At 58.5% G+C, this 25,485-nt stretch overlaps 7 protein-coding genes across 7 annotated transcripts; all 7 read right to left on the reverse strand.

Annotated features, from left to right (window-relative positions):
- Positions 1 to 782: 782 nt before the first annotated feature.
- Positions 783 to 2,717, reverse strand: JKF63_04630 (uncharacterized protein; the record flags this gene model as incomplete). Its single annotated transcript, XM_067900611.1, has 1 exon — positions 783 to 2,717. The coding sequence occupies one exon, from the start codon at positions 2,715 to 2,717 to the stop codon at positions 783 to 785; it is 1,935 nt and encodes a 644-aa protein (XP_067756632.1).
- A 1,725-nt stretch (positions 2,718 to 4,442) lies between these two features.
- Positions 4,443 to 5,213, reverse strand: JKF63_04631 (uncharacterized protein; the record flags this gene model as incomplete). The annotated part of the gene is made up of 1 exon (XM_067900612.1): positions 4,443 to 5,213. The coding sequence occupies one exon, from the start codon at positions 5,211 to 5,213 to the stop codon at positions 4,443 to 4,445; it is 771 nt and encodes a 256-aa protein (XP_067756633.1).
- Positions 5,214 to 6,384: 1,171 nt separating this feature from the next.
- Positions 6,385 to 6,639, reverse strand: JKF63_04632 (uncharacterized protein; the record flags this gene model as incomplete). Its single annotated transcript, XM_067900613.1, has 1 exon — positions 6,385 to 6,639. One exon carries the CDS (start codon positions 6,637 to 6,639, stop codon positions 6,385 to 6,387), a length of 255 nt encoding a protein of 84 aa, XP_067756634.1.
- Positions 6,640 to 7,818: 1,179 nt separating this feature from the next.
- On the reverse strand, positions 7,819 to 8,772 carry JKF63_04633 (uncharacterized protein; the record flags this gene model as incomplete). Its single annotated transcript, XM_067900614.1, has 1 exon — positions 7,819 to 8,772. The coding sequence occupies one exon, from the start codon at positions 8,770 to 8,772 to the stop codon at positions 7,819 to 7,821; it is 954 nt and encodes a 317-aa protein (XP_067756635.1).
- Positions 8,773 to 9,590: 818 nt separating this feature from the next.
- On the reverse strand, positions 9,591 to 11,720 carry JKF63_04634 (uncharacterized protein; the record flags this gene model as incomplete). The annotated part of the gene is made up of 1 exon (XM_067900615.1): positions 9,591 to 11,720. One exon carries the CDS (start codon positions 11,718 to 11,720, stop codon positions 9,591 to 9,593), a length of 2,130 nt encoding a protein of 709 aa, XP_067756636.1.
- A 927-nt stretch (positions 11,721 to 12,647) lies between these two features.
- On the reverse strand, positions 12,648 to 15,737 carry JKF63_04635 (uncharacterized protein; the record flags this gene model as incomplete). The annotated part of the gene is made up of 1 exon (XM_067900616.1): positions 12,648 to 15,737. The coding sequence occupies one exon, from the start codon at positions 15,735 to 15,737 to the stop codon at positions 12,648 to 12,650; it is 3,090 nt and encodes a 1,029-aa protein (XP_067756637.1).
- Positions 15,738 to 16,904: 1,167 nt separating this feature from the next.
- On the reverse strand, positions 16,905 to 24,665 carry JKF63_04636 (uncharacterized protein; the record flags this gene model as incomplete). Its single annotated transcript, XM_067900617.1, has 1 exon — positions 16,905 to 24,665. The coding sequence occupies one exon, from the start codon at positions 24,663 to 24,665 to the stop codon at positions 16,905 to 16,907; it is 7,761 nt and encodes a 2,586-aa protein (XP_067756638.1).
- Between the last annotated feature and the right edge of the window lie 820 nt (positions 24,666 to 25,485).

Below are 25,485 nucleotides of genomic sequence, written 5' to 3' on the forward strand. Positions count from 1 at the left end.
ATGGATCAATGGGGAAAAGTAAGGACAGCGTCGGACACCCACTCTTCTTGGACAACTGGATTTCTAAGCTTGCGCTGTGCTCCTGCAGATAATGGCAAAACAAAAAAAAAAACTCTTGTGACGCAACCCACATGTGGGTAATGAAGAGTCGGAGAGAGGAGAGTAGGGAGTTGGAGCGGTGGGGAGGGAGGGGGAGGGAGGGGGAGGGGGAGGGGGAGGGGAGGGGGCTTGAGCCTCCCACTAGCGGCACTGGTGGAGTTGTGCTCACCTTTTCCATCCGTGGGTGTTCGTGCCTGAATCAAGGGGAAGGATATGAGGAAGGCAGCTGGATATCCCCGTGACGTTTTTCGCTGTGCACCCTACAACGCAACCATGATCCCCGCCTCTGCCCCCTCCACTGAACGATGGTGACGTACTACGGCGAGCCCGCCTCCTTTCACGAGATCATGTATCTCCTCTTAAGAACTTTGGTTTGGCGCCGATGCACGCCTTTGTGAGCGATTATACATATATATGTATGTATATATGTGTGTGTGTATGTGGAGGGGGGGACTTTCCGTGTGGGACATGCGCCGGCACGCACCTGTCTGTCACAGCAGGTACAATTATGGTTTGTGTGTGAGGTCTCCCCGTCGAAGACGCGGTTGAACGACTTGCACCACCGACCACACGATCCTTCTCTTTTTTTTCCTCATGTAAACCCCCCTTCCCATCTCTCCAGCGGGCACATCAACGCCCCCTCCCCCCCCCATATATAGATATATATATATATACGCGCGCTCTCAAAACTCAATGTAGTGCTCGTCGCCCTTCCTGAAAAGAGTGCGGCGACCGAGCAAAGACAGCGTCAACTTAAGTCCCTCTCGCATGATGCGCCGATGCGGATCGAGCACGACACCATCGCCATTCCCCTTCTTGGCCTCGCCGGCTCCTACTCGCTTCATGGAGGGAAAGGCGAGTCCGCTGCTACCGCCGTTGTGGTGGTCCACCATGGCACCAAACCCCCTCACATCGTCAACCGCGTCATCGCCACGCACGTCAACGTGGATAAGGAAGTCATCGTCATCGGCATCGTCATCAGCACCGAGGACATCCATTGCATCGTCGCCAACACCGCCACCGCCGAAGACCTCTTCTTCCAGGCCACGACGCCGTTTCACTATCGTTGCGATGCTCTGCGGCACCAGCACACGGGCGTGCTGCGCAGCATGGTCAGCAATCTCAATGATGCTGCGAAATCCAAAGGTAGCAGCGATACCACGGCCTTCGCCGTGAACTCGATCCAGACCGTCCCTGGCAGTCCCGTCCGCGTCCAGAAAGAGCTGTGAAACATCGGTTGGTGCGCTGGGTACCGTAGCAGTGGCGTCAACCTTGACGCTACCACTATCACCCTGGACTTGTAGCGTCCAGCAAGCCTCCATGAACGCCATCGCTGGTGCCACCACATCCTCCTGCCAGCGCTTCGGTAAAATGGGCAGCCATGCGTCCACAACGTCGTTCTTCGTGAGCAGCTGCCGACTCAAATCTTTCATTGAGGTGGTCACCTGGGCGTCTGCGGTGCAGGCAATCACCACCTCATCGCAGAAGGAAGGAGTGAAGAAGTACACGTAATCCTCCGGTGCGAGGGTATAGCGGGCTAGGTAAAGAGCCAAGGCACGAATAACGCGACGAGGGTGTCGGGCAAAGTGCCGGCACACATCATCCATTGTGAGCCCGAGTCGCCAGCACAACCCCATCGCCACTAGGAACGGACTCGCCTCCTCGTCGTCGTCAAAAACACCAGCGTAGCACACGCTCTGTTCGCAATACCGCAGCACCGACTTTACGTTCTGCTCACGCTGCTCAAATGCCGTGAGGAGTCGACCGCTGTTGGGTGCGGGGCCGGAGCTGCGCACCTGCTCCACCAGCTCATCGGTGAGCTTCGACTCCAGCACACCCCAGAGCTCGGCATCAAAATTGAGGTGCGACCTGAGCAACTCGCGCTTCTGGAGCACCTGGCTCGGCACAATCGCGGCAGCGCGGCCCGTTGAGACGAAGTAATTTAACAGTCGGCAGGCATGGGGCAGAGCAACAAAGGTGTTGCGAAGGCATAGCATGTGCAGCTGTGCAGCGACGCACGAGTCCGTTACATAGAGCAGCAGATACGTGCTCGGCGGGGAAGTGGATGGTGCTGCTGGTGAGGATGAAGCGGCCGGAGTAGCCCCAGATGAGGCGCCCGCCACACGCACGGACTGCCGCAGCGAGGCCAACTCCTCCGTGCTGAGCGCCGTGGTGGGCTTCACCTCCACAAAGGTCACCTCTGTCGGTGGCGGCGGCACACCACCGCTGCTGGTATTGCCGTAGCTTGCTGGAAGAACAATACGGCCAAAGTTAGCCATGCGTCGTGACACCATCTCCATCCCTCGACGCACGTCTGTTTTCATACACGCAGCGAGCGCCTTGTGGGCATGTGCATGTCGACGGACCTCGGCTGTACAAACGCCGTAGATTTCATTTTGTATGCGCAAAAGGGCTGACGGCACCACAGTCCAACCGTGCGACACGGGGCCATCGGTAGTAGGACCTGACAGGCTTGACCCCACAGTCCCACAAGACTCGGCCGGCGCCGACGTTGTCACTCCCTCCGATGTTCCCTGGACGCGCTCCAGAACGTAGGAAACACTCTGAGAGGGTACCTCAAGAATGAACTCGGGGCCGCAGAACACGTGTGGCTCCATTGCGAAAAACAAAAAAGAGCAACACGCTTTTTTCTCTCACAAGCCCCCTTTCCTTCCACCCATTCGCTCTTCACAGGCAACACCTTGTCGAGAGAGAGGTTGATGGCACGAGGAGTGGGAGGGAGAGAGAGGGGGGGGAGGGAGGGAAGAGAATAGATCCTGCGCCACACCACAGTGATATGGCGTCTCCTACGTCGAGTATGGCTCTCTGTGTGCCTGTGTATGAGCGTGTGTGTGTGTGTGTGTGTGTGTGTGTGTGTGTAATGGCTATCTAGTTCCCTCTCCCCTTTCGGGCTGGACAAAATCACATCAATACCGTCACAAAGACGAGGAAAGAAAAGCAAGGCAGAAGCAGAGGAACAGGAGCGTCCAGAAAGCGCGAGGAGGTCGGGAAGGAGGGGCGCGGGGGGGGAAGGTCGAACGTGAGCACTACGAAATTGAGGAAGACACCTGCCTGAAGCAAAAAAAAAACAACGTGTAACTGGGAGCCGAAGAATACCCCCAAAACGGTAGTCGCGAGTATAGGCAAGACACAGGGGGAACCAAAGAGTATGTATGCAATGATTCACAGACTCCTCAGTCACCTCTCACGTGCTCGGGAAAACACAGAAACACACACACACGCACACACAAGCCGCGAGAAAGAGAGAAACCGAGGGCAGCGCTTCATCCCACGCCAGTCTACCCCCTGTGTTGCTAATCGCTGTTGCAGCGCATATTAAATTCCGTCTTTTTTTCTCTCTCTCTCTCAGGAAGGGAGGGCACCAACGGTAGCAAATGTACACACACACACACACAGTCAGATAAACATAGATATATAGATATATATATATATATGTATATATAGATATATAGATAGATAGATACGCAGAGACATCATCCTATGCGCGAAGGAAGTTGCGAAAATCGAGAGACGACCTCTCGAGGGTGAGATAAAAAAAAGAGGGGGGGAAGAAAAGTGTGTAAACATAAATATGTCCGCTTTGTGGTGGGAAGAGGAGGGGGGGTTATGTATTCAGCCCACTCTGCCATGCGACACCACCAAATCATCAACTCAGCCCCTCCACTTTGCGCCCCCCCCCCCTCCCCCCGGTCTCTCGTAGGTCCGCGTCTTGTGTGGATGCGAAGCAGCCCCTGTAGCCACGCGCGCTACACCAATGGCGATGCAGTCACCTCAGCACGGCCTCCGCGCCTCAAACACCACCCCCCCCCCCCCACCCCCAAACCTCGCAGGTTGCAGCGCTGCCACTCCCATCATTCCGGTCGATCCCCGTGGTGTGTATCCCTCAGCGTGCGTTCGGGCTACCCTGCCAGTGAGCGTGGAGATCCGCAGGTGTGATACCTGCCACTCACCCTGACACCTGGCCCATCCGTGTGGGCGGTGCAAGCCTGCCCGCTGCCGCGGGTCTCTCCAATGCAGCGCCATTCGGGACTGGATTGTCGACACCCGTGGCGATAAATTGCGCTGGTCTCCCCCATGTCGCAGGTGTGTGACTCTGCCGCCACCACAAGTGGTTCGGCATCAGCAAAGGGTGGATTTCGGGGGAAGGGAGAGGGGAGGCGATGGGCAGCTGGACCTCCCCCCCCCACACACAGAGAAGTAGGTACTGGACCCCCCTTGGATACACCACACTGGGGTGATGGTAGGAATATCAGGTGGCCAATACCCTAGGTGTGCATGCGGTTTGCGGTATCCGTCCCCCTCCCCTCCCACGCACTCCTCACCTAAATAAGATCCCCGCCCTCCACTGCTGGATACGTCACCAGAATGCACCGCCGCAACGACGCCTGAATCGCGTCCCCGCGGAGGCGGCCGGTGCTGCCAGCCGTGTGGTGCTTACACGGATCCAACAGCAGTTCAACCCAGCGCTGGTAAGTGAAGGGGAACCACTGGAGCTGCTGCGCCTGTGCAATGATATAAGCGTTCTCCTCCGCAAACTGTGCAGGGGTGCCGGCGGCTGGGGAGGAACGCGGGTCCAATGAGCCTGCCGCCTCGCCAAGGGCAATACCGTCAGCTGCGGGCCCGTTGGCGTCGCTGCTGCTGGGCGTGGTGCCGTGCCTACCGCCACCGCAGCCGTCGACGCCCGAGGAAAATCCGCTCTGCAGCGCACCGTTTGCAGTAGCTACAGCTGCTGTGTGCTCACGGCATGTCTTTGTATACTCCTCAGCCGCTACCTGAAGCAACTTCTCTGTTGCTGAGACGAGTGTGGACAGGCCGGCCATCCACTGCTCCTTGGTCATACTAGCAAAGTCTGTGCCGCAGCTGCCACCCCCAGCAGATGTGAAGAGTGTCAGCTGGGACTCTAGAAAGGACCTTTCCTCGTTTGTGTAGGAGATGTTCGCCCTAGTAGCTGTGATATCCGCACCCTGCTTCTGGTTCGTGTTGCCGGTCGCGGTGCTGCTTGGCACACCATTGGCACCCACCTTCCGTACCTTCCCGGCGGCGGGGCCATCATCCTTGCCGGACGCGAAGGCGTTGGTCTTGCGAGGCCCCATTGGCTTCCCCTCTCTCGTTTTTTTTTTTACACGAGTTCGTTACACGTTCAGGGCGGAGGAGCAGCGGCAGCAGGAGCACCGACACCCGAGGGGCGATACAAGTAGTCGCAGGAGTAACGGTGGGTTACCACCAAAGGAAAGCGCTAGACGAGACGTAGTGATCACCTGGTGGTAGAGGATTGAACAATCAGCAAGAAGCGTTCCTGTACAACAAAACCGCGCCCAGAGAAATATCCCGGCACAGGGGGGGGGGGGGGGGGGGTTGAGAGTTCAGGTCAGCGGGAATACGAACGATAACAATGCACGCCGACACACAGACACAGACACACACAAAATGAATCACCAAGAATGAGAAGAACAACAGATCAAAAAATATTAAGCTACGGATGAGTGTGTGCATTTGTGGACGGGTACGGGGTTGGGGTGTAACACGAGTCGTGGGTATTGTAAAAAAGATATTGGTAGAAAAACACGAGCGAATATGATAAAGAGGAGGAGTAGAAAGCGCTTTAAAAGCAAGCAACATGACGCAGATGAGGGAAAGAAGGGAGGGGGGAGGCAGCACACGCACACACGCAAGCACGAATGGACGCGCCAAAGGTACTCGGGCCTGCCAATACGCGTAGTGAGAAGAGAGATGGGGGGCATGTATTGTCCTCACCTGTAACATGAACGTGTACGATCAATGAGACACAAGGGCGAGAGTGGTTGGCTGCGACCCTCGGTGGTTGCAGCTGAGCTGGTGTTAGTATTACTCGAGAGCGCAGACAAGCGCGTGAGGATTAGCGTGATCGAAAACGGCCGAAACGAGGGAGGGGAGGAGAACAGGACACACACACACACACACACACAAGCGAGAGAAGCGACCAACAGGACGCACAATCAACTCCACACCCACGCTCCACACACACACACACACACACACACACACAGAGACACACAAACACACACATCGACTTACAAAGAAAAGGAAACGAGAGGGGGTGAGGATGGAAGAAAAGAAATGAATATGATATCGCCGGAGAATGACGGCTTGTATCGTACGCGGAGCCAACATCCACACGCACGTGAGCAGAAACGCAGACACACAGCAGCCCCCTGGATAGAGAGAAGTGTACGAGAGAGACGTGCGAAGCGTCAAGACCGCCGAGAGTGTCATGCACCTTAGTTATCAGCGGCGGTGGGGCGCGGACATCGGCAGTGGTGCCATCAGCTGCATGGTGGCCGTCACCGGCACACTATATGGAATGATATCGTCGATGAGATCAATATGGGAGAGGATCATGCGACGGCAGCAATAGCGGTCTAGGTGCAGCGCATCCAAAGCTTCAGCCTCCGTGTAGTCCTCATCTAACAACCGTTGATACTGCTCGTAGAGGTTGCCGACCACCTTGCCGCACGAGTAGCAACGCACAGGAATAAGCATGACGGAAGCACGCAGCTATACGTAAGTGTGTATATATGCTCTGCGGTGGCTTCGTTACAAGGCAGCGAGGAGGCCCTCGTGTCGACTAGGAAGGGGAGGGGAGAGAAGTTGGCGCAAGACAGATGCCCACGTGCGTCGCGCAACGCTGCCCTTTTTTTTTCCGTCAAGGTCAAAATGGCCAAACAAATAAACTTTAAAAGGGGGGCGAGGGGAAGGGGGGGGACATGATGAGGATGAGGATGCAAAAGAGGACGATGATGGGCATGTTCAGCGCAAGAGGAGAGGGATGAGATGGTAGAGATGAGACAAAGGAAGAGGAAACGCAGCGAAGCGATAACAGTGCGCTTGTATTGATTGATTGGTTCGTTTGGGCGTGCGCATGTCGGCTGCGATCGTTGGCGCCTCTGTGTGGGTGTAATAGAAAACTGGTTAGACGAACATGCATTTGAGTAAACAGAGGGAGGCAACTCACCAACACACACTTCCTGCCACCCTGAGCTACACATTTTGTAAACAAGTACGCGCCGCTGACGCCACATCTTCTTGACCAGGATGTGCCTTTTGCTACGGCAACCCCCCGCACCAACATGAGCCTCCCCACCCCCCCCACCACACTGGAGCGTATCCGGCCAAGTCAGCTACCACACCCAGAGTGCATGAAGCGAGTGTCGGACGGGCGAGGGTGAATGACCGACTGGAGACCACCTCCAGAGAAGAGACTTGACGCCCCCTCCCCTCCCCTCCCCCCCCCCCTCGCCCTCTCCGTTCGCTCCAGTATTTTCTGGTGTGTACTCTGGCTTTCTGCATTTTTTTTTCGGGGGGGGGGAAGTGGCTCCTTGAACGGTCCCAAAGACACGCAAAGTTTTATAGTGAGCTCCGGCACACACACACAGACACACACCATATATATATACGACAGAGAGAGCGAAAAGAAACTGATAATGAAAATCCCCTGTACACGCACCAAAAGGCGAGCACCGCAATGAAACCAAAAATTGCACGTCCAGATAGACTTACGTGCAATACGCAGGCCTTGAAGACGGCATCTATGCGTCCTCCCGCCTCCCCCTTCCGCCCTCCCATCCACACACACCCCCCGCCGTGGGGGGTCTGTGGCAGGTCGTGAGTGCGTCCGCTACAATCCTTTAGCGTTGCTACCATTCCTTCAATCGTCCCCCTCTAAAGGAAATAATCTGGTGTCTTCTTAGACACCTGTGCTTCACCGCGACGCGGTGCCGGATCAAACTGAAAGAAACACTTGCCCATGTGCTCGTCAATCTCGAGGAGACCGGCAAGGTTGCCGCAGCGGTAGCAGTAGTTTGGCGCACTGAAAATCGTGACGAGCTGGTCCTGGTGTGTCCAGCTGTATCCGTCCATAACAAGCTGGTGGGCACGTGCGATCGTCTTGATCTTGTTGTTGTGACAGAAGCCTTCGGTAACTCCTTGACCGAAGGTGAAGCCGGCACCACGAGGGCTGATGCCCCAGCCATCACGGTCGTCGGGGTCTGACCAGAGCAAGTCGCACATCGGCCCCTCGTGTGGCACCTCCTGCACGCGGTCGAGGTTGCGGATATGGCTGAACGTGTCGACCGTCGGCGAGAGTCCGCCGTGGAGACAAAAGATGTCATTCTCGACCAGTGCCGTCAGGGGCAGGTAGTCGAAGAGGTCTGTGAAGATCGTCCAGACATTCGCGCTACCATATTTTCGAATGCACTCATCGTAAAAGCCGTACACCTGCGTAATCTGACGTGACTCGTGATTGCCGCGAAGAAGATGTAGTCGCTGGGGGTACCGAAGCTTGTACAGGAGAAGGAGCGTCACCGTCTCCACGCTGTAGTAGCCGCGATCCACGTAGTCGCCCATGAACAGGTAGTTCGTGTCCGGCGGCAGTCCACCAATCTTGAAAAGCTCTAGCAAGTCGTGGAACTGGCCATGCACATCTCCGCACACCGTAACTGGCGCCCGCACTACGTGCACGTTGTTCTCCTTCTCCAGCACTTCCTTCACCTTCTCGCAGAGACGCACCACCTGTTGCTCGCTGAGCGGCTTGCACTGTATGACGTAGTTGATCATCTCATCCAAGTCGAAAGCGCTGCTCGACCCCACCGCCGATCCCTCACCGGTGGTCGTCATGGCGCTGAAAATTACTGACTACGTTGGTTACTTTGTTCTTCCTTGTTTCCCCCCGCTGTCCTCACCTCCTTTCGCCCCTCTCCTTCTCCCCTCCCCACCCCCTGGTGCTCGTCTCAGAGTGAAAAAAAAAGAAGTACACGACACCCCTCGAGGTGGAGCCGATGCCTCTACCGCTTTGAATGAAAGGAGGATGTGTGGGAAGATGGTAACGCGCGCAAGAGTGGGAAAGGTGGCAATGCAGGGAGCACACGCGAATATACATACATATATATATATATATATATGGATGTGTGTATAGTGAAAGAGATGTATTCTAGCGAGAGACTGGGGGGAAAGCGCGCTCGCACGCACTCAATACACCAGTGAACTGTGAGAAAGGACAGAGGGATTAAGTAGGGGACACAGAAAGACGATTTGAAAAATACACACACACACAAAACATGCGGATAGGAACATAGACATGTAGAGAGAGAGTATCGGTGCCACTGCGTTCACGTACAATCTGTTTGATGGGATTGACGAGCGACGCAGAGAAGCAGGCAGAGGACCGCTTGCACGCGTGTGAGGGGGGGGAGGGGGGGGCTTTGCAGAGAGAGAGCAAGCAGGCCGTTGATACGCAAATGGCAATTTGTGGGGTAGAAGCCAACAATAACAGCCCCCACTGCCCTCTGTGTATGCCTGCACAGGCGCACTGAATGCGAACACAGGGCTGCTGGCCAGTATTGAGTAAACACATTGGCACCACCACTCACTGTATATCTGCCCATTGGGGAGGAGGGAGGTAATCCTTTTCCCCATCGATGGCAGCAGTCCCACACTCATGAACGTAACCAGTCATCCTCGCAGAAGTCAGTCAGAGACAACAGCGACGCGTCAGACACCGGAGGAGCGACACTAAGTGCAGCGCCGACGTTCAAGTCACCAGCGCGCCAAGTGATCGGCGAGTATGTGTCTATGGGAAGCGACGCTGGTGATGAGGCGGTGGGAGAGAGCAGAGAGGCACCAAGTGCAGATGCCACCGACGACGGCGGCGGTGGTAGTGGTGGATTGGCCAACGAGTTCGGTGAGGGCACTAGTGGCGCATCACCCAGTACCGGCCGCGGGTTGATCGTAGTCATCGGCGCAGTCGACGCGGCGACGGGTGCCCCACCGGCGCTTTTCCGCCGCATGACAGCGCCACCCACCCTCGTCCACTGCCGACGCCGCATCGCTGCACCAGTGCTCCTCTTCGCCGAATTTATGTGCGCCAGGCGCGCCTGCCATCGCTGTTCCATGCGAATGCACCGCTGCGCCGCGTGCAGGCGCCGCTCCACGACCACACGCCTCTTCAGCGCCTTCACAAGAGAGCCCCAATTCAGGAAGACACCGCAGAGAGGGCATGGGCACGGCTTGGAGGGGATCAGACGACGCAGGGGTGACATAGTCACCGGTGGTGCTTGAGGAGGTGGCGCAGGGCTGGCCTCGGCGCCGTCTTCGGTGGCCGCTGCCTCGGCCTCGGCATAAAGCATCCACATCGCCAAGCAGCTCAGGTGGCAGCGCAAGGCGCAGAAAGGCGCGCGGCTGCAGTACGCCACATACGAGGGTTGTAGAGGCAACGCGCAAATACTGCACGGGAGCAGTCCGAGGTGGAGACGACGCTGCTCCTCCTCGTGGGCCCGCGCAAAGTCCACCTCGCTGTAGTCTGCAAAGCGGAGCGGAATCCGGGGCTCTGGGACAGACGCCGCCGCGGAGGGAGGGCGAAAAGTCGTAACACCGTCTCGGTGTACATCCGCTGCGAGGGGGGCGGCGTCGTTGATGCCTGGGAGTAGAGACGGGCACGACGGCGATCGCCGCGAAGACGCCGGTGGCGGTGGAGAACGCGAAAAGGAGCGTGACGCTGGGCCACAACCGACACTGTCACCCGGGCTCGATTGCAGGACACCGTCACCCGAGCGCTCCTCGCTTCGGTAGCCAAGAAAAGCTGGCAAGGCCTCCGCGCCACCGCGCTGCGGCGATGGCGTGCCGGAGCCCTCAGTGCACCAAGAAGGCGCAAGCCTCCGTGTGCCCTCGTCGTCTGAGTCGTAGGCGAAGGAAGCGTTCGACCACTCTGCCCGTACAGCATGGGAAAGTAACGATACATCATAGGGGCAGGAGGCGCTGGCATTAGCGCTCAAGTGGGTGCTGCTCTCCTTCCCAGCCTCACCGAGGTCTACACCTGGGCCCAGGCTGGGCAGCAGCAGGCACCGGTCGTGACTCAAGTAGGCATCCTCGAATGCCTGCCGCGTTGTGACCTCGACATGAAACAGGAGCGATGGACTAAACGGAGGGAGACCGTGAAAGGTAGCCGTGGTCGCCCCGGGTGCCGACGTCAGAGGCGCATCTTGCAGACCTCCCCCCTGAGGCCCCAACGCGGCCAGTGGCGGTGTCACACTACCGCCTGCCTGTCCTTGCACGGAATCAAATACTTGCGAACGGGTTCGTGTGCTCGCTTGGGGTGAGTCGGCTCGCCGTCCAACACCTACGGCAAAGGCGCCACGCCGTGTCGCGAGAAACACCTCCGCCCTGGCCGTCGCTTCCTGAAGGAGTGCGGGCTCAAATATGTGCAGCGTCAAGTCCAACTCGCGAAAAAGGGAGGCACACACGAGGAAATGAAGGGTGGCCACCGCGTAAGGAAGCCGATGCAAGCCTGTGAAAACGTCAATTGTGTGCTTCAGCCGCGCGGACGCAGTTGGGTGCTGCCAGCACCACTCGAACTTCAGTGCGGCCCGATCGTCGGTAAAGCCAGAGACGCAGCATACGATCGTCCAAGGGCGGCCACGGCGACCTGTGCGTCGGGCACCGTTTACGAGCTCGCCATTGTGCTGCCGCAGCCGTCGCAGGGGGTTCACAGTGTAGCCAATGTAGAAGTCGCCTTCACACTGAGGGTCGAGACTGGTGAGTAGGTACACGCAGTGGAAGCGCGTGTCCATTAGCCGGCAGCGACTTGGTGCATGTAAAAGGGATGTAGATGACAAAAAAAAAGGGGGTTGCCTGAATGTATGTACTTGCACATGTATGCAAATCTACCGCGAAGCGATTCCCTCTGGATTTGTTGGTGCAGTACTCTATGGCTGGGAAGAGGAAAGAGGTAGAGGAGGAGGGGGGAGAGGGGGAGTAGTGGAGGAAGGGCCTGAGCAACGGAGGAGGAAAGAAAGACAAAGAGCTCAAACGCCAGCTGCAGCCGGCACATCTTCTTTGTGTCACAGGTGACGATGCCCGTGGGCGTGTGCCACCGGCGCATATAATATATATATATATATATATATATATGTTCATGAGAAGGGAGAAGAGAGAGAATTGGAGGTAAACAACGAAAGGCCCCACCCCCCACACACACACCCTCGCCAGCCGTAGCATTCGGTACCTACACGGTGCGGTGGTGAGTAGCACCCCTCCCCTCCCTCCCCTCCCCCCCCCCTACTCAGTTCCTGTCACTACATCGTTTCCTTTTGCTCGCCTGCACTTCTGATGTCCAACGCCCATAAAACAAAGGGAAAATCAAAGCGCGCGTGCACAACATATACTCGGGTGCGGACTCTCCCTCCCTCCCCATCACCACGCTCATGCAGGCCGCCATGCACGTGCACCGAAACCCGTGAACCAAAAAGCGCAAGTAAATTACCCCGTCAACAACAACACATACACACACACACATATGCACCATCAAAGACACCAGGTGGCGAGCTAGCGGCTCATTTTTTTTTTTTGAAACCCCGGTATCACAGGGATGTTTGCCTTTCGTTTCCAAAGATACCATGACACACGTACTACCACGCAACAACGGGGTCGGTGGGAAGCCTACCAAGCCGATTGGGTCATCGGAAGAGGTATGCAGCCCCACCCTCTCCGGCCCCGGCTCACCAGCTTGACGACACCTGCGCCTGGATAGTACGGTGCAGATGAGTAAGATACTCATCGTAGCCCATTTTGCTTGTGTCCATTTCTTCTTTGAACTCCTTGAAGAAGGCTTCTTCGGAGCGTTCACCGTGGTGAACCACGATGAGCCGCCGCATGCCATCGTCGCGCAGCATAAGCGCATACAGGACGTTGCGCAGGCGCTCACTGAAGCACTCTTCACCTGGCCCACCGGCCACACACACAGAGGATGCATCAGGAGTGCTAAATAACGTATTCGCTACCTTCGGAGGAACAGCGTTGCCAATCCACATGTAGACGAGCCGCGCTTGCTCGTCGCAGAGCGCGTACGTGCCATCCTGGGCCACGTTGTCAAAGAGCAGCTGGCGATGGTGCGGCAGAATGCACTGTCCTGTCTCCACATTGAGCGTGCCGATCGTGGGATCGCTCTCCAAGTCGTCCAGGCAGTAGAGAGAGGGGTATAGGTAATTGAGGAGCTTGTACGCCGGAATCGAAACTAGATCAAAGATGCTCGCCACGCGGTTGTCGATATGCACCAAGGTGCCCTCCGCCAGCGCGTCGGACTTAATCATGCACAACAGATACACCGGGAGCAACTTGAGTCGCGGCGGCATCAAGAGAGTGTTCTTCTTGGTGTGGGCAGCGGTCTTGACGTCCTCGTAATCACTACATGATTTATCGGAACCGCAGTACTGGCGGTAGCAGGAGAAAACCTTGATGAGGCGATCGGTCATCCCTTGGCGCGCCTGCCGTGGGCCTTTGTTCACAGCGTCTGCCAGGGCATCCTGAATAAACCCGAGCAGGGTCGCCTCCAAGTCCAAGTTTCGAAAAAGAAGGGTCAGCGAGGAGGCGACGCGCAGCCGGCACGACAGCACCCGCACCCGACGGTGGCCAGAACGGGTGGTATACAGCAGTGCCGTCTGGAAGTGTGCATAATTGTCCTTCTGCAGGCGGCCCTCATGCGCGAACTCGACATAAAAAGTGGAGCTGCCTGTGATACTGGCCAAGTCCATGTCATGTACTGTCTGGGAGAGGTAGTGGCCCCGGTAGCGCTGAACACGGAGACCAGTGCTGCACCGAACGCGGAGGATACCAGCATACCCAGCCTCCTCCGTCAGCAACTGGAGCATGGAGGCGCTGACCTTGGTGCTATCGACAAGGGGGTCGTAGTTGCTGAAGAGGAACACACGTCCGTTCGTGACATGGCACAGGTTTGACAGCGTCACAAGCTCACAGTATCGCGAGGCAAACATGAGCAAGTCGAACGAAATCTGCTGCTTCGCCGCAGCAGCCGCGGTGGTCGTCCAGAAACCCTCGATGGGTCGCAGCAGCTCTTTTTCGCGATCGGTGCCGTAGAGTTTGTGCTGCTCGCGAAGCGCAACTTTTCCCACCCCACGCTGCGGGGGGCGGCTCGCGCACATGATCACGCGGCCCCCATGCTGCCCCGCCAACACCAGCGTCGCTGCCTTGACGGCGGCACCAAGCACGCAGTCCGACTCATCGGTGTCGACGGCCAAACGCGGAAGCCGACTCAGAAAGCTCTCCAGGCGCTCCAGCTCGGTCCCCACCTCCATCCAACAAAAACTCGTGAAGGGCAGTGGCACGAACGGGTTCTCGACATCTGGCACGCAGAGCTGCGGCATATCGGGACGGCGAAAGTCATAGAAATGAAGCTGCGAGGCAAATGTGATGAAGGACACTTTGCACCCCGGCGTCTTCTCCGCCATGCGCTGCAGGGCGCTGCGAATGGCTTCGACGTAGTCGGCCAGAAAGCGCTGGCCCGCGTCGCGCGAGATGTCGATGAGGAAGAGATGATGCAGCGGCCGGCTGGGCAGCACAACGTTGTCCTCGGTACGCAGCGCGTACTCTGAGAAGTCATCGACATCGAACTCCACAGCACCGAAGGACATCTCCGGGTGATCCGTCACGTTCACCCGACGCCCCATTCCGTCAACAGCTTGAAAGCCATCGTCAGCGATATCGTTGACCACCTCGCACAGAGGACACTCCCACTTGCGGCCCATCTCAAGAAGTCGGGCATGACAGCTCATGTAGCTGCGGCAGCGGTGACAGCGCACAGGCGGTTTTTCGTGCCGCACAAGCGGCACCACCTCCTTATCGTGAAGCGGCTGGCACAGAGGTGCGAGGATGGCGCCAAACGGGGTATGGCTGTCCTTCACGAGTCCATCCGTCTCAGGAGCGCACAGCATGGACGGACGAAAAAACTTCGAGTTGACGTTTCCGTTGTCAAGGCCCACAAAGTCGACAGTGGCGTAGGGCGGCTCGTTCGTGCACGTTAAATATTCGACCGGGGCATCGCTGTTGTGCTGGATGTTGCGCTCCGGGTTTGGCACGGCGCGTACGTTCACAACGCGTGCCGGCGGCTGTCGAGCCAAGACACGCGGCGGGGGGCGGGGGCTGTGAGCGCCACTGTCCGCCATGGGACTGCTGTACTCTTGAGTCGGCCGCGGCAGCGACTTCGGTGCCTGCACTTCAGTCCTGGGCAAGGAAGTTGCTGCGTAGGGGTCACTGACTGTTGTAGCGGCAACAGAGTTGCCCTGCGGTGGTGGTGGTGGTGGTGGATAGGCTGAAGTCGACACCGATGATGCCTGCTGTCGCAACGGCTCAGAAGCCGCAGGGGCGGTACCGTGATAGCCGTAAGGGTTGTATCCAACTTGAGAATGCGCAGGAATAGGAGGTGGTGGGGCCGATGCCGTGGTGGATGAGCCGCGCGGACCTGTCACTGGTGCGCTCATCGTGGTGTGACCGCTGCTACCGTACGGGTACGCAGAACCTGTTGTCGCTGTAGTGCCAGTTGGGGCACCGGAAGCGTATTCGTAACCACCATAGCCATACGACGTGGAAGCAGCAGCAGCGGTGTTGGGTTGTATCGCAGAAGCCTGCTGAACAGCAGTGCCGTAGTAGCCCGCCTCTGCAGCGGGGCCTTGAGCAGGGTCGCAGTACAACCCCGCAGCCGACCCGCCTCCGGGGGCCGTAGCGGACCCGTAGACCCCGTAACCGCCATATCCTCCCACGTAAGGACTCGCCGAGAGGGCTGGTTGATTGTACATTATCCAATGAGCGCGCACAAACGCGCAGGCATTCAAAGTAAAACAATCGTTTGGTCCCAAGAGATGGGGGAAAAAGAATGCGGAACTGAGGTAACAAGACTGAGTCGAAATCTGACGGCTGAGCACTTTGGGGGTGTCGATCGACCGTGTGTAATGCGAGAGAGCGAGAGAGCGAAGTGAAGGATATTGTGGCACGCAATGGGAGAACGAGGTAGTGAACACCTAAAACGCACCACCACCACCACACACACACACACACGCGCGCGTACGTGAAACAAATATGTAAGAGCTGTTATGGGATTACTGCGGATGCTGATAGGAGGGGGAGGGGGGCGGGCGGATAGAAAATTGAGGATGGAATGGATAGAGGAGGAGGAGGAGGAGGAGGAGGGGGGGATGTATGCGCGTGTGGGAAAAGGCGCCCGTCACACGACATCATTGAGCCGTTGCGCAGTGCACCCGCTTTCAGGTCACACCAGCGGCTCACTCCCACATGTTGTGCGAGGGGAAGAGAGAGAGCGTCTGCACACCTGCCACCAAGATTACCCTCGTGTCACTTGGCAGGAGTTGTAGCGGTTGCTTGCTTGCTCAACGTTGAAGGCTCTCCGGATGACATACAGACACACCATCCACCAACACAACCAAGCGAAAAGGTGGGGGGTGGGAGGGGGGCAAAATCAATACAGGTGGTGTCTGGAGAGGGAAATGGGGGGAGGAGGGAAACTATATAACAAATGCGCACACAGAGAGGCGAAAAGGCACACATCAAATCTGTACATGAGCCACGTGAGAATACGTGAAGATGGAGACACAAACAAATAAAAATGGGGAGGGGGGGCGGAGTGAAAACTCCGCCGTGTACACCGGGAAGAGGCCACGTCATTGTCGATAACATTTTTTCCGGGTACAAGCACACCAACGCACACATGTATATGTGTATACATACAGACAGACACACACCCTTAGACGTACGGTCATGATAACTCTTCCCATCTCACCCTGTTTCCCCCTCCCCTGTGGGGTTTGCAGTGAGCATGCGGTGCATCACCGCTCGATTCGCTCTTCAAAGAGCGAAGAAAGCCTGTGAAGCACATCCCTGACCCTCCCCCTCTCTCGCCGCGTTTCCACACGAGAAGGGGGGGGGGGGCGCAGCCGGTGAGAACCGGACTACACCTCTGTGTCACGGCTGTCGCCACGCAGCAGCACATAGACTGGTTGCTGAACGGCGGCGCCAACCGCAACCACTTTGAACAACGACTCGTACCGTAAATTAGAGAACTCGACAAAGGTAACGCAAACCTCAAGACAACCACACTCACCGCCCAACGACGCAGCCGGGACAACGCCCTCTAGCGGATCGAGCGAGAATCGCGAGGGCTCATCAACGTACACGAGGTCAGGACGACCCTCCGCAGGCGGCGCCACGGCAGGCATCCCCACAACAGCCTTTACCTTCCGCGTGATGGAGTCGCACTGGCGATGAGTCGCCGAGACACCAAGCTGTGTCGTGGTCGTATTTTCCAGCAAAAGACGCTCTGAGACCGCCGATGGGGAAACACCCCAGTGACTCCTGGTCGTGATTTGTTCCTGCTGCTGAAGGCGGAACGTCTCAATCGTCTCCTCATCGGCGTCCGTGACGGGGCAGATCTGAAAGGACACTGGAATGGCACTCCGGTTGAACAAGACAAACCTCTGCGTGTATGCCCCTTGCCGGCGGCCGTCATGGCGTTGCTGGCCTGGGCGGAACCACACCACCCCAGGACTGCACTCCAGCCACGGAGTGGTGAGAGGCACGCGGAGATGCAGAAGCTGGTGAGGCGCCGGGACGCAGTCGTCAGAGGAGTCGCACGTGGTGTCCGCTAACTCGGATGTGGGCAGGAACTGGACTTTCAACACCCCCTCGACCGCCAGCGCCTTGTCCGTCAGCGAAAATTGGGATGATGCAGAAATGAGAGTCGCGCATGCCTGCCGCCACGCAGATCCTCCGGTGAGCACCTCGACCTGTACGTCAAGCGCATCCATGCTCTCTAATGTGTACTCGTGCCCCACAGCACCAGCCGAAGAGGTCGTTGGAGTAGAGCAAAACAGTTGAGTGGCCGCGTCATGGCCAGAGCGCCACAGATCACATCGCACGACGGAGAACACATCTGTGGAGTCGTGGAAGTTGGGTGAGGAGAACAAAAGGGCAAAGCGCAGTGACGAGCTGTTTCGGTTCGTGAACCGAATCGTTTGCCTGCAGTGCGACACAGCCAAGGACGCTCCTGGTGCCCGCTTGTCCACCAGGGGGACCCCTGGAAAGCATACACACCGCTCTGAAGGTTCGATTGTTAGGCGCGGCCGGCCGCACCGCGCTCGCAAGCGTAGCTCGATCGATGTGAAATATTTTCGGCTCTCCTCCTGCAGCGTACGACGGCGACTCTCCATGAACGCAACAAGGGCCTGCCGCTCCTCCACCTCCTGCTGCAGCACCTCCAGTGGCGGAATGGGTTCTGCGCGTTGCGAGAAGAGGGACATCTCGCTAGCGCTCTCGTCGCCGTCGGTGGCGCTGTCACTATCGCAGCCGGGGCTGTGGCTCGCCGGCCTACCAAGTGCAGAGGCAGTGGTGTTGACCAAAGGTGTGTCACCTGCAGCGGCGGCGCGGTCGAGCGCTCGCTGTGCCGCCTCGGAGGGCCAAACCACCCGACCGTCGCGCACCACTCGACCGCCCGGCCGGGTCCGCAGTGGCTGCATTACACTAAGCTGGGCCACCGTCAGGCTCCCTCCAGCTGAACCGCCAACGTCAGTCGTGCATCTGGCGCCCGCCTTTGCTCCACTGATAGGGCGAGCCACGCGTTGGGATGGGTAGCGGTCTGCGTAGAGGGTGTAAAATTCATCGACAAGGAAGATGTCGTTCAGCTCGCTGTGCGCCAGCATGGCGTGGATGCAGACGCTACCCTGCCAGAAGTGCTCCGAGGGCGGCAGCATGGCCTCCTCGCCATCCTCGTCGTCCTCGCTACCGTCGGAGTCATGCCCCGTGACAAAACCCCTCGCGCTGGCATCGTTGCGGTGCCTACCTTTAGGAGAAACAGCGTATCCGTCAGAGCGGTTGAAGCCTTTGCCGTGCTCGCTCGCCAGCGATTCCTCTGCGGCCCTCGCTGTCGGCGTAAACTCCAGTAGCACCTCGCGCCGCGAGTGGGCGGGGATGCGCAGCTTGAACGGTGTCGCTGACACCCGCCCCACGCGCCGACGCTCCTTCTCCCGATCCTCCTCGGTCATAGAGCACAACCTGAGTTCAACCTGATCCGCCAGCACGCCAGGGTCCACGGCGTGGACAACCATGCCCAGCGGGCAGGAGAACACCTCCACAGTCACGTCCACGTCGCGCGACACGCGATTCACGAGCCGAATCGTCCGCCGCGACGTGCCCAGAGGCGCAATCACGGGCGGCATCTGTAACACCTCCTTCCCATCTCGGCCGCCCTCTTTCATGAGCCCTGACGTCATTGGATCGAGCACAATGGCCTTGCCGTAGACTTCGTAATCCACAGGGATTTGCAGCCACGGCAGAGTCGAGTTCGCACGGATGCACAGCTGCTCAACGTAGCGCCCAGGCAAGGCGCATACGAGGCGCACAGGTATTCGCACCCGGCCGTACGGGCCCAGACCTCCCGCAAGGGACCCGAACAAAGTCACACACCGGCGACCGTCGCCGAGGACTCTCTGCGCGGCCTTTACCATCTGCTGCTGTTGCTGTTGTACCGTTACACCCTTTTCCACGCTCTTAATCCAAAAGGCTGGGAGGGTGGAACCATTGCCGCCACCCTCGAGGTTGCTCGCTGGTGGTACTCCCGATTCCAGTGCCGAGAATGTAGACAACAACTGCCCCTGTTCCTCTGGCAGATGGATTTGAGCCTTCTTGCTGCTTCCGCCAGATGCACCAAGGCCGCTGCCTCGTCTGCTGCCCCCCACGCTTCGACTGACAACCTCCGCCGCTCTCTTGCGCTGCTTGCTCAGAATACCCTGCGTACCCAACACCTCCATCGGCAGTGGCATAAAGTGCTTCGCACGGACTTCGTAGGCCCCCTCGCAGCCGGTGTAGTTCTCCACAACAATGGCCAGGGAGCACCGGGAAAGGGGGACGTCATCGAGCATGTAGTCCACTACACGCAGCGTCGAGCAATAAGGATGTACCACGAGAGGAGCAATATGGTCCTCAGAATCCGCTGAAGCATCTGCCGCAGCAGTGGCCCGTGCGAACAACGCGGCCTCGAGCAAGTTCCAGAGGAGTGCTCGCACGTAGGCTTCGGTGGACATGGGCTCTGTCGAGGGCGCAGCACAGCGGTCGTCTGGGGACGCGTCTGGTACCAGGTCCACCGAGACAGACAGCGTCTCGACGCTGTAACAGCGCACCTCCACGAATAGCGCCTGCCGGCTACGCTTAGAGACGACACTGAGCAGAGTCGAGTAGTCATCTTTGTCTCCTGCGGCAGTAGCGGTGTCTCTCTGAGCTCTCACGAGCGACGCCGATGTCTCGGGGCGGCTGCGGTAGCTCGCCATGGCGGGAGGATGGGCGTGGAAGCGGCAGCGAACGGGCACTGTCAGCACCTCCCCCGCGCGTAACGAGTGCTCAGCCTCGTAGTCGAGCTCCATATAGGACGGCGTCGGGGTTGCTGGGATGACGGTGAACGCTGTATCGAGGGCTGAGCGGTTCGACACGTGGAAGGCTCTGGACTGCCACACACCTTCTGGTACGACCCCGAACTGCACGACGGGATCCTCAACGACAAGGAGCGGCTGCTGAATGGTTGCCCGAGTCTCGATCGCGACCGAGGCACCGCCGTCACGCACAGTAAGCTCAAAAAACGTCTGCGCGTCCTCAGTGGAGACGACTCTGCGGTACACTGTCACCTCCACCGTGTTGCCGGCAGCGAGGCGGAACGATTGGGGGATAAAGACAAACCGCGACGGGTGGCGCATGAGCGGGTCAGAGAGGTCGAATACCACAGGGATGGAGTTCGGGTTCGACACTGTGAAGGAAGCGGCGGCCTCCTGGCCGAGCTCGATCAGCCCAAAGTCCAGCAGTTCGGCGCTGGTCGTGACTGTCGGGCCAACGCCGGTGGCCGTGACAAGCAGAGCGTAGTAGCCGCAATGCTCAGATGGCTGAGGCTGAGCCACGTCCTCCGACGCCGCCACAGTCACGGATGAAATCCCCCCTACAGCGCAGACTCCCGACGTAGATTTCGGCCTCTTCTCCATGCCTCCGCTGGCGCTGCGTAGGCACACGCCGGGCCCAGGCAGCGCTTTCTGAAATGGTGTCGTCAGGTGTGTGCGTCGGCTGGCCATGCCCGCGCTAGTGGATCCCCGCAAGTTCGTCGGCAAAGAGAGTGATGTGCGCCTGGAGAGCCCGGCAGTGGAAACGGGACACCTCGCTGTCAAACGCGCAGATAACAGCTCCACCTCTGGCACCCAGCACGGAACGACCGCGTAGTGGGGTCCGATTGCCTCTAGTGTGAAGTGGATAGTGACTGTGACCGTGCCATGCGGTGCGATGAGGCCACTGCGAGGCTGGCAAGTCACGGAGATGCCGTCACTTTTTGGAAAGGAGGCGCACCAGAGCTCATAGGTGAGGGTTGTGCTCGTGTTTCCGTCGAAGTAATCGTGCTGGTCGACAGAAGCAGCGAACTCCGCAGCGGTTGGATCCAGCAGAAAGTGCATCGCAATGGGTGAATTGTTGTGCAGCGAGACTGTGCGCGTTGTCCTGGACTGGATGAGGCATTCAACGCGTTCTTCAACCACCGCTGGGTCAATGGAAAGCGTGGGCAGCGCTGGCTGCTGATACGTCAAAAAACCTGTGACGAAGACGGCGTTGGGGTCGACGTAGTCCTCACCCTCTCCTCGTCCGCTTTGAAAGCGGGCAAAGGCAGCGATGGGATCTAGGTACGTCACCTGCAACCAATTGGGCAGCGCTGCTTTAGACCCGGCTCTGTCGCTGAAAAGACGGCTGTCATCCTCTGCATAATGCACCCCACAGGGTATGAGCCGATTGCGGCGGTACAGCTCCAGCACCTCCGCATCTACCAATGACAGCTTAGCCGCATTCTGCGGAGTGGAGGGGTCAGGCATTTTGTCCAGGAAGAGGTTGTAGAGCGTCTGGAGCGGCTGCAGGGTGCGCGGCGTCACGGTGAGAGTAAAATTGGTCGTGCTCATAGGCGGCAGTATCCCAAAGGCTGGTGTAATGTTGGAAATCTGGTCAGCGCCAACACCAGCCGCATCGACAGTGGTGAGAGGAGGAGCAGTGGCGGTGGCCCCTGACGCTGAAACACACGCCTGGCGATTCGCGTCGAGACCCTCCTGCCCCGCCTCCTCATGGCTGTCATTGCTCTGCCCCTTGCAGGATGGCACACCGCCGTGCCAATGATAGGGCAGTGGAACGGCGCAGTCGTTGCGCACAGTCAGCGGCACTTCCGTCGGCAAATCAGGTATCGTGCCCTTCAGAAGGAGTTGGAGCTGTGCGTTTCCCTTGCCCAGCTGCCACTGCGGCGTGTCACTATCCTGAACCAACTGCGACCCAAGCGAAGTGATGCTGACACGCGGCACAACGCCGATGCCCAAGAGCCCCACCCTGTGCTCCGTCAGGATGGGGCTGTCTGCGGCATCGCTGGCGCGAACTGCCACAATCAAGCTGGCCTTACAAGAGCCCTCTGACAATGGACAAAAAGATACGTGGAGCGGCATCGCGTGGCCAGAAGACAGCGTCGTGGCCACCACCGGTGGGAGTGACACAGTAAACTCTGGGGACGAGCTCTGGACGTGCACCACCGCTGTGGAACCGGTGTTCTCGACGTAAATAGTCTGCCTCACTGCATCAAGAAGAAGTACTTTGCCGAATTCCACCACTGCTGCGGAAAAGTCACTCACGCCCAGGCGCACTGCTCGAGAAACGAGTGCGTCATGGGCAATGAGCGGTGGCGCCTGCGTATCAGCACACTCCTCTGCATGCATCGCCTCTACGTCCACGCCTGCCTCTTCCACCGCCGCCATGGCCGGCGGTGCATCGAGCACCAGCTCGCTCGTGTCCTCTGTGAACTTAGTGGCAGCCGCGGTGGCACTGCGCCACCACTCAAAGTGTGGCAGCACCACCTGCCCTTGCAACGACACGGTCATGAACTGCCACTGGGCTCCCTCGCCGACCCGATCATTCAACTCTCGCGCGACTCCCATCTCCAGAACCGTTTCCAGGGTTGCCGTGGCCTCCTCGATGGAGGTTGGGCAGAAGATCACCTCCACTTCCATGTAGCCTCCGCAGTTCAGCGGCATCTCTGGCACCACCGCCACAGCAGCGCCGGCGGAGGGTGCAACACGAACGCACCGGTATGCGAGCCACGGGTGTGAGGATGGCTTGAGACGCAGTCGGGTGCGGAAACCATTCTGGTTCACAAACCGAATCACCTGTCGGCTCGGTACCCCGACGCAGGTGGAGAGCGAAATCCGACCGCTCTTGCAGGAACATCTCACGCCATTCAGAGGGTTCACACTCGAAGAGGCCAAGGAGCCGCCACCCCGCACAGAGGACAACGCTGCTGCAGTCCGTCCCTCTTGTCGGGTGTTGCTCGTGCTGCCACCCGCAGTGGTTTGCTTCGTGAACGCTGGCTGCACTTTTTGCGCCTGTTTCCTTTTTGGAAAGGAGTGCGCGAGAGAACTTTTGGAATCCATGCCACCCCTCTCAGTCGCGGTGTCTGCGTGGACGGGTTGCAGCAACGACCCTGAAGCGAGAGTGGTGCAGGACGCAGCGGTTTCGAGCAAGGGCGGCAGCGCACGGTTGCTGGCGACCACATCGAGCCTCTTGCTTGTGATCCCTGCCGCGTGCGTGCGCAGCTGACCCTTTAGCGCCGCCACCACGTCCGCAGCCTCGCAACCCGCCTTCGACTCCTCGGAGGCCAGCGTGTTCGTCATGGAGGGACGAAAACCGTACTCCCTCTTCAGCATCTCGTTGTAGTCTACAGCAAACTGGTGGGCATCAATCAAGAACGGCGGCGGTACCGCGAGCGACGCAGCGTCGAGTTCTGCGTGGCGGTCAAGACCAGCCTGCTCAACCACAGTCGCGCCGCCTTTGTCAGCCACGTGCGCGTGGGACGGCACTGCGCCATCGCTGCGCCCCGACCGGTCATTCTTCTTCGGCCTCTGTCGGTTTGAGCCAGCGTTGCTCGCCGCTGCGGTGCTGCGCTCTGACGCGCAGCGTTGCGTGGAGTTGGACGCGATTTCACTGCGAGGCGCGGAGGCTATGCGCTGCTTGGGCATTTGGGGCGCCGTTGGGTGGGGTAGAAGCAAAGCGCTTGGCACCGCCGCCTCTGGTGCAGGCAAGGCAGAAGCTATGGTGACCGGAGGGGCCTCTAATACTTCACCCAACGCGTATGCGCTGAGCGGCTTGGTGGTGAAACGACGCAACTCATTGGCTTCTCTTTCCAGGTACAACCCCACTTGCCTCTGCGTGCTGCTCAGCTGCTCGGCATACTGCGCGGCGAGTTGGCGCGCTGGTTGTAGCCGCTGGGTTACCATGGCGGCCTGAATGTGTTGCTGTAAGAGTGCATCACGCTTAGCGTAAGCCACAACTGCCTCGGACTGCCGCAGTTGTTGCGTTGGCTTTAGCCGGGGCCGTTTTCCGCTAGGCAACCCAGACGACGACAACGGCGGTGACGATAACACACTCCCAGCCCCGGAGCGTGAAAGCGATAGAGGCGACTTGAGGCAAGGGAAGATATCAGGAAAATCTCTATGCAGCCGCGCGTCCACCTCTGCTCTGCAGCGTGTCTCCAAGTCCTGCTGCGACTGGCACATGTGTTGCTCATGCTGTTGCTGGAGCTGCTGCAGCTCCTCCAGCTCACTCGCAAAACACTGGTAAGCCTTTGGTGCCCACGAGGACACGATGGTCAGGTCGTCCTCCGCGCTCATCTCGGCGGCAGCAGCAGCAGCAATTGACAGGGGGAGGGGGGGGGAAGACCACACAATACAGAAGAGAACTGACGGAGAGAGAGAGAAAGAGAGAGACGCCCAAGGACACCAGTGAATAATTCAAAACGGCTGCAGCAATGGCAAACAGCGCCAAGTGATGTGAAACCCAATGTACAGAGGAAGAGAGGCCAGTGAGGCTGCTACGGGCAACTCCCCCCACCCCACCCCCTTCGCCAAGACTGGGTAACCGTTGCGGTACACGCGCTGGGCCATGTGCAAAAGTTGTGGTAGTGAGAATGAGGCAGAAATAGAGGGGCAGCGTGCAGTGCACGGAAATAATAATAATAATGAGGGGGGGGGGCATGAAGAGGGAGCGTGGCAGCCCAGGACGACGAGAGCAAGAGACAATGACCACCAGCGAAGGTGTGCACCTCTATCTTACACAGTCGCACTCGCAGCGAAGTGTGTCTCCGATGCACTCGTATTTCGGAGATGACTGGACGCTTCTGTGGCGGTGTTTGTTTGCCCGTGCACACGCATAGTTGTTTGAACAACTCGCCTCCCGCCACCACACCACATCCTGCACCGCACTCCATGTCTTCTCTGTTGTACATTTTTGTCTCGTGTAAGCGGAACCAGGTAATGTGCCCAGACGGCAGTATTTATGTTTGTTGTTGTTTTGGGGAGGAGGGGAGGGGCGGGAGGGGGGGTAAACAAAGAGCCTACGTGGCAGGAAGGAAAGAGAGAGAAGGCAAATGGCGCAATGAAGAAACTGCGTGCCCTCACCCCACCCTCTTTCTTCTCCCTCCCCTCCCCCCCC

The sequence above is a fragment of the Porcisia hertigi genome, chromosome 25, assembly GCF_017918235.1.
Source record: "Porcisia hertigi strain C119 chromosome 25, whole genome shotgun sequence".
NCBI lineage: Eukaryota > Euglenozoa > Kinetoplastea > Trypanosomatida > Trypanosomatidae > Porcisia > Porcisia hertigi.